We start from the raw sequence: 13,647 nt of genomic DNA, 5'->3' as shown, positions 1-13,647 counted from the left end.
AGCTGTTTGTGGGTTGCAATACGGCCACGGCCGGGCAACGGCCATGTGCATGAGCCCTTATTGTAAGTAAAAACCAGGTGTGAACTCACACTTCCTGGTGCATCCTGAGGAATAGAAAATCTGTACTACAGACTAGAGATGTATATAAATAGAATTCACAAATTCACGTTATATAGTTAATAAGGCTAATTTCACATCTGCGTTTTTGCTGGATCTGTCATGGGTTCAGCAAAAATGCATCCAGTTTATAATAGAAGAGTCTGCATCTGTTCAGAACAAATCAGGTCGTATTATATCCCAAATGACGAAGACGGATCCGTCACTAAATTGTAAGTCAATGTTCGCCAGATCCGTTTTTTTCATGTCTGAAAAAATGGATCTGTCACCATTAACTTATATTGTTTATCCTGAACGCTGATTCCACATTTTTGTTTTACAATAAAAAAAAGTCTACAGTATACACTATCTGTCTATAAACACACACATTGTATATGTTATACAGTATAAAAGAGGCAGTGGGTGCAGGTATATAGTCTATCCAGTAGTGTACTGATATGTAAGTGAGGAGGTGTAATTTATACCTGTATACACTGCATCTATTATACTCTTACTATCTGACCACTGGGAACATGTGGCCTAGGACAGGGGTCAGCAACCTTCGGCACTCCAGCTGTTGTGAAACTACAATTCCCAGCATGCTCCATTCATTTCTATGAGAGTTCCAAGAAGAGCAGAGCAAGTATGCATTCTGGGAGTTGTAGTTTCACCACACCTGGAGTGCCGGAGGTTGCCTACCCCTGGCCTAGGACATCTCACCTCCTTTTACCCACTCCATTCTACCATCTCCCAGAAGGCTCTCCCCCTCCTACTCCACCCTCACTGCTCCTGTCCTCCAAGTCCCAAACAGAGGGGTGACAGTTAAATGAGGACAATGCTGCTGCCAGTGTGTGGGGGTTATCAGGGGCCAATAAGACTGGGAATAGTGGGTGTTTCAGGGTGGATTTTATTTGTCGCTGTTTGGGAGATATTTTGTGTTGGAATATTGTATTTATATTGTATTTATATGGTGACGTTGGCAATACATGCTGGTATCAGACGCTGCTTAGAGGCATTGTATGTGTTGGGGAGGTTAACGCATGTCACTGACCACGTGATTAGGCTTTTTATGTTCCACTTCCATTTCCTTTCTTGTATTGATGCTTTACATAGGGCATGACCAAGTAAAACTGAATTCCCCTCCGCAGTGTGCATTGTGCACCATTATTCTTATGCAATGTCATATGTGGCTGATGGGGTTTGTGTGGCAGGCCTGATGGCACATATATAACACGCAGCAGCAAGCACAGCCTATAGAACAAGGAGAGGGGCCAGGATATTCTAATTTCCTGAGCTGCAGGTCTATGGAAAATGATTCAGAAAAATGTGTAACTTACTCAAGGATAAGACTTTTAGCCTACTCAGGCCATCTTGTACATCTCTGCACCAAATCCACATATGTCACTAACAGAGGGGAAGATTTATCAAGACCTGTGCTTTGTGTGCCCGGTCGCGATATCCCCTGCGCTGCGCACACCTCGTCATCCTCCAACAGTCTATGCGCCTAAATACAATTTTACAACTGCTCAGAGCTGCTGTAGATTTCTGGCTTCATTTGCACCAGAAAACTAACATAAATGAAGATATATTTGTTGCTGCTGACCACAGCCCCTTCCCGCCTTTACCTTTTAGGAAAAGTGGCGAGGGCAAAATAAACACCGGGAGATGAGACTATTTCTAAAAAAAATACTAATGAGTGCTTTCATTATGAAAGCGCTTATTAGTACCGGAGGACCAGGAAGCGCTGAAGGCTCTGTACTCACCGCTTCCTGGTATCGGCTGTCGGCTATGAAGGTTGCACACAGCATGAGGGCGTTCTGTGACCTCACACTGTGCCCGCCAGTTCACAGCACAGCCGACGGCAGGAGGAAGAGGATCGCGTTGTGAGGAGCGGTGGCGTCCAGAAGCAGGAGAGGTAAGTGGTTTATTTATTTTGTGATCTGAGGCTGCTGAATTATGGCTGGGGGCTGCTCACATATGGCTGGGGGCTGAGTACATATGGCTGGGGGCTAATTAATACTGGGGGCTGATTGGGGGTCTTTTTTATGTTGGGCTCTGAAATGAGGTCTGATTGGGGGTCATTCACATTAGGGTCTGATCTGAGATCTTATTAACACTGGGGATCTGATTGGGGCTGTGGGCTGAGGTCTGATTAACATTGGGGGTCTGATTGCTTATCTGAGGTCTAATGAAAAATATTTTTTTCTTATTGTCCTCGTGCGTCTTATAAGGCAAAAAAATATGGTAAGTTATAAGGGAAACATCTGCACCTGTTTTGTGTTTAGAGCCGAACCTGGTTTGGGCTCAAAATCACTGGCATTACAATCAGAGGGTTCACGTACAAACAAAATCATACATTAGATAGCAACAAACAAGTCAACAAAACAGGAGGAATTAATGACAAGAGCTTACAATCTTGGTGCATATGGCAAAGAGTGAAATCTGCAGTGGAGATCCACGGCATAAATTGACCAGCTGTCGGTTTGGTGCAGAGGCTGTTTAGACCTCATGCACACAAACGTATTTTCATTTTTGCGGCCGTATAAGGAACCATTTCAATGGGTCCGCAAAATAAACGGAAGGTACTCCGTGTGCAATCCGTTTCCGTATGTCCGTATTTCTGTTCCGCAAAAAAATAGAACATGTCCTATTATTGTCCGCATTAAGGATAGGTACTGTTCTATTAGGGGCCAGCTGTTCCATTCCGCAAAAAACGGCATGCACACGGATGGATCCGTTTTTTGTGGACTGCAAAATACATACGGTCGTGTGCATGAGGCCTTAACTTGCAGTTTGAATAGGGGTTTTCATATACTGAATGATCAGTGAATTATAAATCTATGCTCAAATTAAAAAACAAAACAACACACAGCACAGGTTAACCCCATAAGGACCCGCGCTGTACATGTACAACGCTAGTGGACGTGACCTAACCCCTTCCCGCATTATCGCGTACATATACGTCAGCGAATACGCCTCCTTGCCACATCCTCACGTGCATGTGCGTGATTGGATCCGGCGGGTGCACCCGCACAATCTACAGCACGGGCCCTGCTCCACCTTCCGGCAGTGGTGTGTGATGCCGGCGGATTAACCCTTTTGCATGCGTCGGTCAACGCTGACCGCGGCACGTGCGGGGTATACAGAGGAAGGGAGCTCCCTCTGACTCCATCGCCCCCCGCCCCGCACTTACACAGGCATCAGAGCTGCCAGCCTACGGAAGCCCAGGAGATTCAGCCTGAGCGCTGGGTCTCCTAGGCAACTGTCAGTGTCTTACTGAAACAGGGATCAAACCCTTAAAAGATGAAGTCCCATAGTGCGACAAACATAAAAAGTAAAATAAAGTTAAAAAAGTTTTTTATAATAAAAAAATTTTTAAATAAAAAAGCGTCCTTTTTCCAAAATAAAGAAAAAAAAAAAGTAAAAAAATAGGGAAAAAAAAAAAGTAGACATATTAGGTATCGCCGCGTCCGTATAGACTGGCGCTATAAAAATATCACATGACCTAACAACCCCTCAGGTGAACACTGTCAAAAAAGTAAAATAAAAACTGTGCTAAAAAAAACCTTTTTTGTCACCTTACATCACTAAAAGTGCAACACCAAAAAATCAAAAAGGTGTATGCTGCCCAAAATAATACCAATCTAACCGTCACCTCTCCCGCAAAAAATTAGCCCCTACCTAAAATAATCGCCCCCCCCCCCCCCCCCCAAAAAAAAAATATGTCTCTCAGACTAGGGAGACATTAAAACATGATTTAAAAAAATAAATAAAAAATATTAGTGTATAAAACTTTAATAAATAAAAAAATATACATATTAGGTATTGCCACGTCCGTAACGACTTTCTCTATAAAAAATATCACATGATTTAACCCTCAGGTGAACATCGCAAAAAAAACGGTGTAAAAAAAAACTATCCTCTGGATAGATCATCAGCATCTGATCGGCAGGGGTCCGACACCCGAAACCCGAAACCCCTGCCCATCTATCCAGAGGATAGCTCATCAGTTTAAACAAACTGCAGAACCCCTTTAAGGTGAAAAATGGCAGGCTCCTGAAGGGGTTAACATTAAATACTACAAAGGGTTTTGGCAATTAAATATGAAGCAGAACAAAATACACCAACTAGTGCTACCAGCAAAAACCCCACATGTAATACATAGCCCTCTCAACTAGAAAACAAAGGGAGAATGCTGATGTTGCTCCAGCACTCCCTCACAAGCCCTAGGGATGAAGAATAAAATACTATATCCAAGTCAAATTTCTGCAACTATTTCCTGACCTCATCACGTGGAGGGAAAATGGTTTCCTGGGAGGTTTTGTTTTAGCTCAGTTCAAGCAGTGACAAAGCAGAACATGAAAGAACCTCCCTGCTTTGCTCCTACACTACGGTGAAATCTCGCGCCGTTCAGTATTCAGCGCAGGAGTGGTGAGGAAGCTGGCAGCCTGTGAGCGTCTTTCCCTCACCGCGCCTGCGCCGAATGCAGAACGGCGTGAGATTTCACCAGAGCACAGGGCTGGCAGACAGATGCGAGCGCTGCCTGGCCCTGTCAATCAGGACTTGGAGGGAGGTGACAACGGTGGAAGAATGGAGCCTCTAGGAACAGGAACAATGCCCCCCACTGCTCCTAGAGGCTAATTAGCATATTATAAAAGTTAGATTTCTGGCGTAACGGGGGCATGGATAAAAGTAGGAATAGGCTAGTTAGGTTCAGCTGACATTAGTACATTGCTACTGTAAGCTAGCTTAATAGGGTTAAATCTGGTGACAGAACCCCTTTAACCCTCCCAGCACCCCCACCCCCAGCAGCTAAAGCTCTTTTCTCCTGTTTGCTTCCCCTGCAAAGATAACAGTACGTCACATACAGTCCCATCGATTCCACTAATATAATATGTCTAGAGAGAGTTACAGCTGGACATTTCTATGAATTTAGAAGTAGGGATGAATGATGGATGAATGATGGATGGATGGATGGCTGTGTCACCTGCCTTACTATGAGATAACTATGTTGGCACTGAGAGGAGGAAGGGGCCAGGAAAGCTACTGCACAATGCAGAAGGAGAACTGTAGCTCCAGGAGAAACAGAAGGGGGCACTGGAAGAGAGGAAAATGTCATACATAAAAAAAACAATATTACTATTGCATGTGTACTGCAATAATACTTTATTTGAAGTGCCCTGATAGCCTCTTGACAGGAAAATGAATGCATATCTTAGAAAGTCTTTCCTGATGCAGTCCACAAAGTGGTAAAAAATGCCAACTATTTAACAGTCAGGTCATGTATCTACAGCATGGAATGCAGGGAACAGGACTCCCTAATGGACTCTTGATTATCGGTGAGGTTTAGTCAAACAAAGGAGAAACATTTTTACACTGACATTTCCTTGCTGTGTGCCATGCACTGAACACTGGAACATAAAGGCACTGCTGGGAAGGTTAATGGATGTGCAGTACCCCAGTACTGAGGTATCTGCAATTGTTTGGAAATGTTATGTTACTTAACGTGATTCTATGCTTTGTAATGCAAGCTCAGTATTGTGCACGGCGTAGGTACAGTTAGGGTTAATTATCTTGGCTCAGCTCTCTTAGGGAGCTTAGGGTGTGGGCTGGCTGCACCCCTAGCTAGACAGTTCTTGCAGTCTGAGGGACAGCTTGAGGGGGGTAGGAAGCAGACCCCATGTGCTCCTCTCCTCAGGCCGCCAGCTTCAACAATCCATAGACTAACAGATCTACATGGGATCCTCTGCTACTACAGCAAGAGAAGGAGAGACAACATTGAATAATCTACATGGCCAGGTGAGGAGTCGGTTAGTAAGGCAACCTGCATATCCAGACCCTGCTACTGTGGAGGGGTAAGACGTTAAGACACCCTACACACCTCAGGAACTATTTGGACAGTCGTATCTTTAAACCTGCACACCACTGTGCAGGTGTTCTTGACAGAATACAGTAATCAGCCAGAGAGTCTAGAGAGAGACTTTAGCAAGAGGATACTATTATTGTAACCAGAGGGCCATCGCTTAAAATATTGTCTAACTCATGCACAGACATCTGGGGAGAACTTGCACTGTGTACAGACTGTTTTTAGATATGTTGCATTCAAGTAAAGAAGGACATTTGTTGTTTTAAAGCTGATCTGCTTTACTGACTCCTACATCATTATACACTGACCACTGCACCACTACACCTCCTGCCATTCAGCCATACAACCACCAACATCAAGGGCACCCCAGGCAAGAGAGAGTGCCCTGAAGGAAGAAAGGTGGAACTCTCTTTCCACTGCACTGGCCCTAGGGCCTAAGGGTACTTTCACACTAGCGTTATTCTTTTACGACATTGAGTTCCGTCCTAGGGACTGTATACCGGAAAAGAACTGATCAGTTTCATCCCCATGCATTCTGAATGGAGAGCAATTCCTTCAGGATGCATCAGGATGTCTTCTGTTCAGTCTTTATGACTTTTCAGGACAGAGATAATACCGCAGCATGCTATGGTTTTATCTCCGTCCAAAATTCCGGAACACTTGCAAAACGGATCCGGGATTGCGGTCTGTGCATGCTCAGACCGCAAATAAATAAGTTAAAAAAATAAATGCTGGATCCGTTTTTCCGGATGACACCGGAGAGACGGATACGGCATTTCAATGCTTTGTCATACAGTTCAGGATCCTGATCCGTCTGTCAAATGCCATCAGTTTGCATGTGTTTTGACGGACCCGGCAGGCAGTTCCGGCGACGGAACTGCCTGCCGGAATCCTCTGCCGCAAGTGTGAAAGTACCCTAAGGGGAAACCACAGTTACCTATCCTATAGTTAGGGCCGCTACCACTCCCATACTCCGGGCCCCGCACCCTCAAGCTTGCTGCAGAAAAACGGCAACGTCATCTTTTTTAAGGCAGACTTTTATCATACTAAAGTCCCAGTTCATACAAGTGGCACACTGGAACACATGTTCTATAGGTATCATTATGCCACCCTTCTGTTATAGAACAACTGATTATTGCTACTAAATTCACATTCAAATTATGCAGATTTGCCACAGATTTTGCCATGGCAGATTTTTCTTCCTCTAATTACGTTCGTTGCGGACATGGCTTTTGGGGGAAAGATAACAAAGCTGATGCAAAAGGATTGTAAAATGATGAGGTATTACTAAATGTTAATATCCGTGCACTATAACAAAGATCGATTTGTACCATCTCTCGAGTAGCTGTCCCAAAGTACTGTATATGTGGCCCGGTAGATGCTCATGGCCTCAAATGCCCCAAGGCGGAATCATATTCTGAATAAACATTAATAATATAAGCTGAATAATCATTTTTTAATACGTCAGTTTTCAGGTAGCGTCTGATCAGTTGGGGTGGTGAGTTCCCAAGGAAGGAGACTTGGAGATTGTGAAGAACAGAAGCCAGCAGAGCTGGAGGTCTTATGAGGACCAGAGATTACGTGTGCAGCAGAGCGAAGGGTGGATTGTTCAATTAGGGGCCACAGAGAAAGATATCATACAGGGGGAGATAAGGGCATGTACAAACATTTGGGTTCACAAAAGAGAAGTGTCGATAAGTGTTTTTGCGGTGGAAAGGACGGGAAGTGGTGACGGCCTGGATGTGTGATTTGAAGGATAGGATGGAACTATTTCTTCCAGCAAGGCAACAGACTTGTGAGATTGGGGAGAGCGTGGAGCCATTAGCGTCTGGTAGGGGAGGCTGGAGGGATAGGCGAAAGTTGATGAATTCAGTTTCACAAAACGGGTGAAAAAGAACGATTCTAGCCTAAAGTGTACACCTGGCAGCAATACAAAAAGATACATGATGTGCATCACGCTGTTCACACTAGTCTCATAGTTCTGCTCCATCATATATGTATCTGATACACTACAGCTCTGGTCAGGGAACCCAAATGACCCACAGCGACAAACCAGTCCTGCTCCATCCACATCTAGACATCAAGCTGCTGTGTATCGCTGTATACCACACAATGCGTCTGTGTACCGCTATGTTAATACTGTACTCACAAGTGCGCCAGTATAAATGCTTCTTGACAAAGATAATCACGGGCGCAGGAAGTGCCTGAGGTTGGAGAACAGTATAGAAATCCTTCATCAAATTAAAAGTGCAAATAGGTAAACTGATATTTTTCTCCCAATAAACGCCAAACTAAACAGAAGTGAACAGACCTGATTTATGTAGAAAAGAATGTCTGAACGAGAGCAGAAGAAAAGGCAGACATCTACTTTCTGCAGATCTTACAAATCACTTCTCCTAGAAAGTGAAATGTGCATTTGATCCCCCCAAAAATGTATGTCTAAAGTGAGCGGAGAGGACATTGGTAGCGCTTACACAGAGCAGCTGGAAAACATTACTTCCACCCGCTCTCTCCAGGGGTTTTGTCTATCGCTGCCTGGAAGGAATGCAGTCAGGATCTGTGCATTATATTTAGGAATTGTGGGATACATAATCACCTCAGAAACTCTTTTTGGCAAGGTTTCGCTTCTATTCTCATCCTAGACCACTGAAATGCCTCACTCCAAATTTGGTATATGAACAATATTAATATGAAGGCCTATGGAGACACAAGCCAAGGTAGAATACCAAGTACATCCCACTACTCTCTTCGCGTGCCATGGTCCACTTCTCCTCAGGCCGTACTGACCAGGGCCATGTTCCTGCTCCTGGAAGAGGTGAACTTTAATTCGTTTTCCAACTTCCAGATGTTAATTGTGTCTGAATGGGAATCCAGTACAGTAGTAGAAGCCCTGGCCGTTTTTGGGGCCTGCTATTTGTAGCTTTAAAGGGAACCTGTCACCGGGATTTTGTGTATAGAGCTGAGGACATGAGTTGCTAGATGGCTGCTAGCACATCTGCAATATCCAGTCCCCATAGCTCTGTGTGCTTTTATTGTGTAAAAAAAATGATTTGATACATATGTAAATTACCCTGAGATGAGTCCTGTCCCTGACTCATCTCATGTACAGGACTCATCTCAGGTTAATTTGCATATGTATCAAATCAGTTTTTTTACACAATAAAAGCACACAGAGCTATGGGGACTGGGTATTGCGGATGTGCTAGCGGCCATCTAGCAACCCATGTCCTCAGCTCTATACACAAAATCCAGGTGACAGGTTCCCTTTAAATCCCAGCGTCTTCAATGCTTGTGACAATTTTACTATTGACAGCAACAGATAAAATGCAAAAAGAAAGAAGAAATTCAATACTGGGCTAGAAAAGATGGCAGAGCAGACGTGGGTTCATTGGCCAGCGATAAACATGATAGGTGGACTGCAGTACCAGAAGGTTCAGCAAAACTGTGGCGGGTTTATGGGTGACCATGCCGAACAGAGATATGTCTCTTCTGGTGGTGATTTCGAGGGAAAGACCCCACTAATAATGCCTTGATGGTCTATCGCATGGACAGGCCTCAAATGAACATCCTATGACATATCACAGGTCTGTTTCAAACCGAAGCCAATGAATTCTGATAGTTTCCATTGACTTGGGTCCCACTACACCTATAGCTTGGAGGTAAACACCTTTTCAGGACACAGACTTTTATATATATATTTTTTTTTCTTCCCTGCCTTCCAAAAGCCATGACTTTTTTTTAACTTTTTCAACCAGATAGCTGTATCAGGGCTTGTTTTTGGCAGGAAAAGTTATATCAAGTTATATCTCCCATGCACTGCAATTGGAGCGACTGAAACAGAGGAGTCCTGGTGGTCGGAGCTTAGTAACGGTGAGATGGGACAACCCCTTTAATGGCACCATTTAAGTAACCATTTATTATATTGGAAAACAAGGTAAAAGCGATAAAAACACAGTTTTTTTTGTTTTACGGCATTCACTGTTTACTAAAAATGATATGATGACCTTATTCAGTACAATTATGGTGATAACAAATTTATAAAGTTTATATCTTTTCATACTTAAAAAAAACATATTCTTCTTTACATCGCCATATTCAGACACTCATAACATTTTTTGTATTAACATCTACAGAGCTGTGTAGGGGCTGTGTCTTGTTTTGTTGTGGGGGGAGCTGTAGTTTCTATTGGTACTATTTCGCGTTTCATCCAACTTTTTGATATCACCAAAAAAAGGCAAATCAGCCATTTTATTTTTTTGTAACAGCACTCACTGTGCATGATAAATATATTTATTCCTTAATAGTTTGGATATTTTATATGTGGTAATAACTATTATGTAAATTGTTTTATTGTTTATGTATGTAAAGTTGAAAGAATTGGTGATTTGAATTTTCATTACTGTAGCTTTTTTTATTTAAAGAAAACATTTTTTTCACTAATTTGTATGTGATTCTCTGCTTTCATATACCATAGACCGCAATAGTATCCTATTGCAGTCTATGGGTTTTCCCATAGCCGTGAACATGCAGCTATCATCAGGGAAAGCTGCCATCATCTTTTATTTGCCTCCAGTGTAGTACATGAGTCCCACTGAAACCAATGAACCGCCTTTATTATGCAGCTTCTAACTCCGGTTATTATAGAGAGAGTTCAAGAACATATGCACAGGCATTATCTTGAGAAGAAGACCCGGACCAATGACCATAAAAAACATCAATATAACCAAATGTCAAACCACCAGCAGAAGTTACACGACTTCTTCACCTCTGCTACCAGGTAGCCATTAAAACTGCCCTCAGATTGTTATGTATCATGAAGACACCATAGAGATCACTAGAAGCCGAACCAACTACATCATTGGTGGCTAATGTGCAGTAGGAGGGAATTGTCAGGACAATGAGATAGGCCCTGGTCCAGATGTAGAGCATCACTTAAAGATAAATACTGCCCTAAGGGATGAAGGAAAGTGTCAAATGTATAAGTTAGGGTGGACTCCAGCCAGTTACTGGGTTTTGCCATCTGAGCTTGTTGCGGCCTTCTGTGTGTGGAAACTGTCTCACCTCGCTTGGCCACGCTTGCTATGACTTCCAAACTGCCTATGAAAACAATCAGCAATGGTACCTTTGCCAGGATCCTCTTGGAATGGGTTTTCAAGATCATGAAGCGCGATGACAAGTAAAGCACACCGCCATTGGGCGCTCCCGATTTGGCAGTCTGAGGGATGAATCTGGGTCTGGTTTATGCTGGCAGAACATTTCCTGTCCAACTGCATATTGGCGAGTCCAGATTCTGATGGAGGTGGATTAATGGTTTGGCCTGTCTGTCATGGTTTGGGCTAGGCTACTTAGTTCCAGAGACATAGAGAAGGTTGTGGGTTCCATCTTCATAGTGACAGAAGTCTAAGTAACAAGGATAACCCTTATGCAAAAAGGCAGATTCAATAGTTTTGCAGTTTGGGATGGAAGAACTTGACTGCAGAGAGCCCATCACCCAGGAGACTGTAGTAGTGGTAGAGCAGAGGTGTGGCAGTGTGTTGTACCATGTACCTGACTACATTATATACTAGACTAACATACTTTTCCAGCACAGTAAAGGCATGTGAAAAGATGAGGATATTATGTAAACCAAATATATAGTAGCTTCGTGAGTTACGGCCAATATACTTAATACAGTTACTTTTTTTGTCTTTCTTCAGAACTTCGCCTTTGACTCTGACAGTGATGCTTTTCACTTCATCACAAAAACCTTTTTTTGCACATACGCCCCCTGGTGGTCTTTAGTTCCAATGAAGAATGTTCCTGTACAGTGTGAAGTTCTGTACATAGCAGCTCAAGCCATTAACTTCCAAATGATTTCTACAGCACCAACACTAGCTGTAACACTGTACAAAACAAGCAATGGCGTATAATACACAGACACCGCAGTATGTAATCAGTATATACCCATCCTCAGGTCAGCACTATCCAGCAGAACGAATAATCTGCAGAACAGTCACACTCCAATAATAGTGGAATGGTAACTTAATCCCAAAGCCCCATTCCCTGTTACACGTCTACCCCAAAATACATCACCCCCCAGATCCCTGCCCCATCACTCCCAGATTCTCTGTCTATCACCCCCCAGATCCCTGTCCCATCACCCCCAGGATTTCCTGTTCCCAGTCACTCCCAGGATTCCCAGTCCCTGTGTCACCCCCAGATTCTCTGTCTAATATATCATCCCCAGATCCCTGTCCCATCACCCCCAGGATTGCCTGTCCCTGGTCACTCCCAGATTCTCTATCGCCCCCAGATCCCGTCCCTGGTCACCCTGAGATTCCCTGTCCCCAGTCACTCCCAGATTCTCTGTCTATCACCCCCCAGACCCCGTCCCTCTATCAGCCCCAGGATTGCCAGTCCCCGGTCACCCTGAGATTCCCTGTCCCCGGTCACTCCCAGATTCTCTGTCTATCACCCCCCAGATCCCGTCCCTCTATCAGCCCCAGGATTGCCAGTCCCCGGTCACCCTCAGATTCCCTGTCCCTCTGCCACCCTTCTAAATGACATCTTGTGGTTTATAGGGTAAATGTTCTAGATGTTGGCCTCCAGCACCCGGACATTTCTGATGCATTGAGTACAAAGGGCAATTAACTTGGCAGGTTCCTCTCCTGATGAGTATGGGCCCCAGCCGATCGGTGATGGAGCTCCATTCTCCGGCCAAGTTCAGTGGGCTGGATTTGGTGATCCCTTTTGTTCTCCTTCAGAGGTGTCTGGCTCCCTCCTCTCTATAGACATAACCTGCATGTTAATGGGGGGATCAGGGCAGATGGGTGGAGGACTTCCAGCCATTAGAGGGGCACAGCTGTGGGGTCTGCACTGTGTGTAGCAGGGACTGGCATTCCTCAGTCCCAGGCTGAACTGTCAGCAGACACCTTCACAGGGTGACAGCAGACAGCCAGCTTCCTGTCACTGCTGGGGATGACTGTAGCCCCCCACAGACACTGCCCTTCCTGGGGACAATAGGCTGAACTTTCCACCCAGTCCCAGAACAATGCTGCGGCCAGGAAGAGCCCCCCGCCCCTTCCTCAGGTCTGTCACTTACCCTCACTGCCGTACTTGCCATTGTTCGCTCCCATCCTGCAGACTTCATGCTCTCACCCCCCGGGCACTCATCGGGCAGAGCATACAGCGCACAATGGCGCCCTCCATAGGCAGGGCGAGCCTTTAGTAAAGTCCGGGGAGACGAGGGTGAAATGCTGCTCCGGTCCTCAGGGGGTCCCTGACATCCTATAATCCACAGCGGTCCGTGCACGGCGTCCTCCGCTGCCCTTCCATCCACCACAGCGGATACTTGTTGCTGTCCCTGAGGCTGAGAAGCGGGTGATGCCGGCAGCTCTCCTCAGTGAGCTCTCACTATGCTGGCCGAGCATCCATACCCTGTGGAGAAATGTGGGAGGACCGGGAGGCTGCGGACCTTCCCCCGCTCCTCCCAGGGTAAGGACTATACTATACTCTGTAAGGACCCCCTGACGTCACAATATTAGGTGACATCCCTAGGTCACGTGGGTCGGCAGCCGGTGACGCGTTATACTGCCCTACCTCGTGAGATTTCCCTACCCTCTGACTTCCTGTCGCATGAGCGATGACGTCGGGGGGCGTGTCTCACTTTTCTCCATCTGCGCATGCCCAAAAGGACACTCTAGTGA

At 45.0% G+C, this 13,647-nt stretch overlaps 1 protein-coding gene across 1 annotated transcript in view; it reads right to left on the bottom strand.

The window, feature by feature from the left end:
• Nucleotides 1–13,374, bottom strand: part of FBXL7 (F-box and leucine rich repeat protein 7) — a 224,151-nt gene extending 210,777 nt beyond the window's left edge. Inside the window, exon 1 of the mRNA XM_044295171.1 lies at nt 13,044–13,374. Coding sequence (XP_044151106.1) covers nt 13,044–13,077 — 34 coding nt within the window. The 5' untranslated portion in view covers nt 13,078–13,374. The remainder of the gene's footprint in view (nt 1–13,043) is intronic.
• Nucleotides 13,375–13,647: the final 273 nt, after the last annotated feature.

The sequence above is a fragment of the Bufo gargarizans genome, chromosome 5 (genome assembly GCF_014858855.1).
Source record: "Bufo gargarizans isolate SCDJY-AF-19 chromosome 5, ASM1485885v1, whole genome shotgun sequence".
Lineage (NCBI taxonomy): Eukaryota > Metazoa > Chordata > Amphibia > Anura > Bufonidae > Bufo > Bufo gargarizans.
The sequence above is the reverse complement of the archived record's forward strand: the minus strand, read 5'-3'. Positions and strand labels throughout refer to the sequence as shown.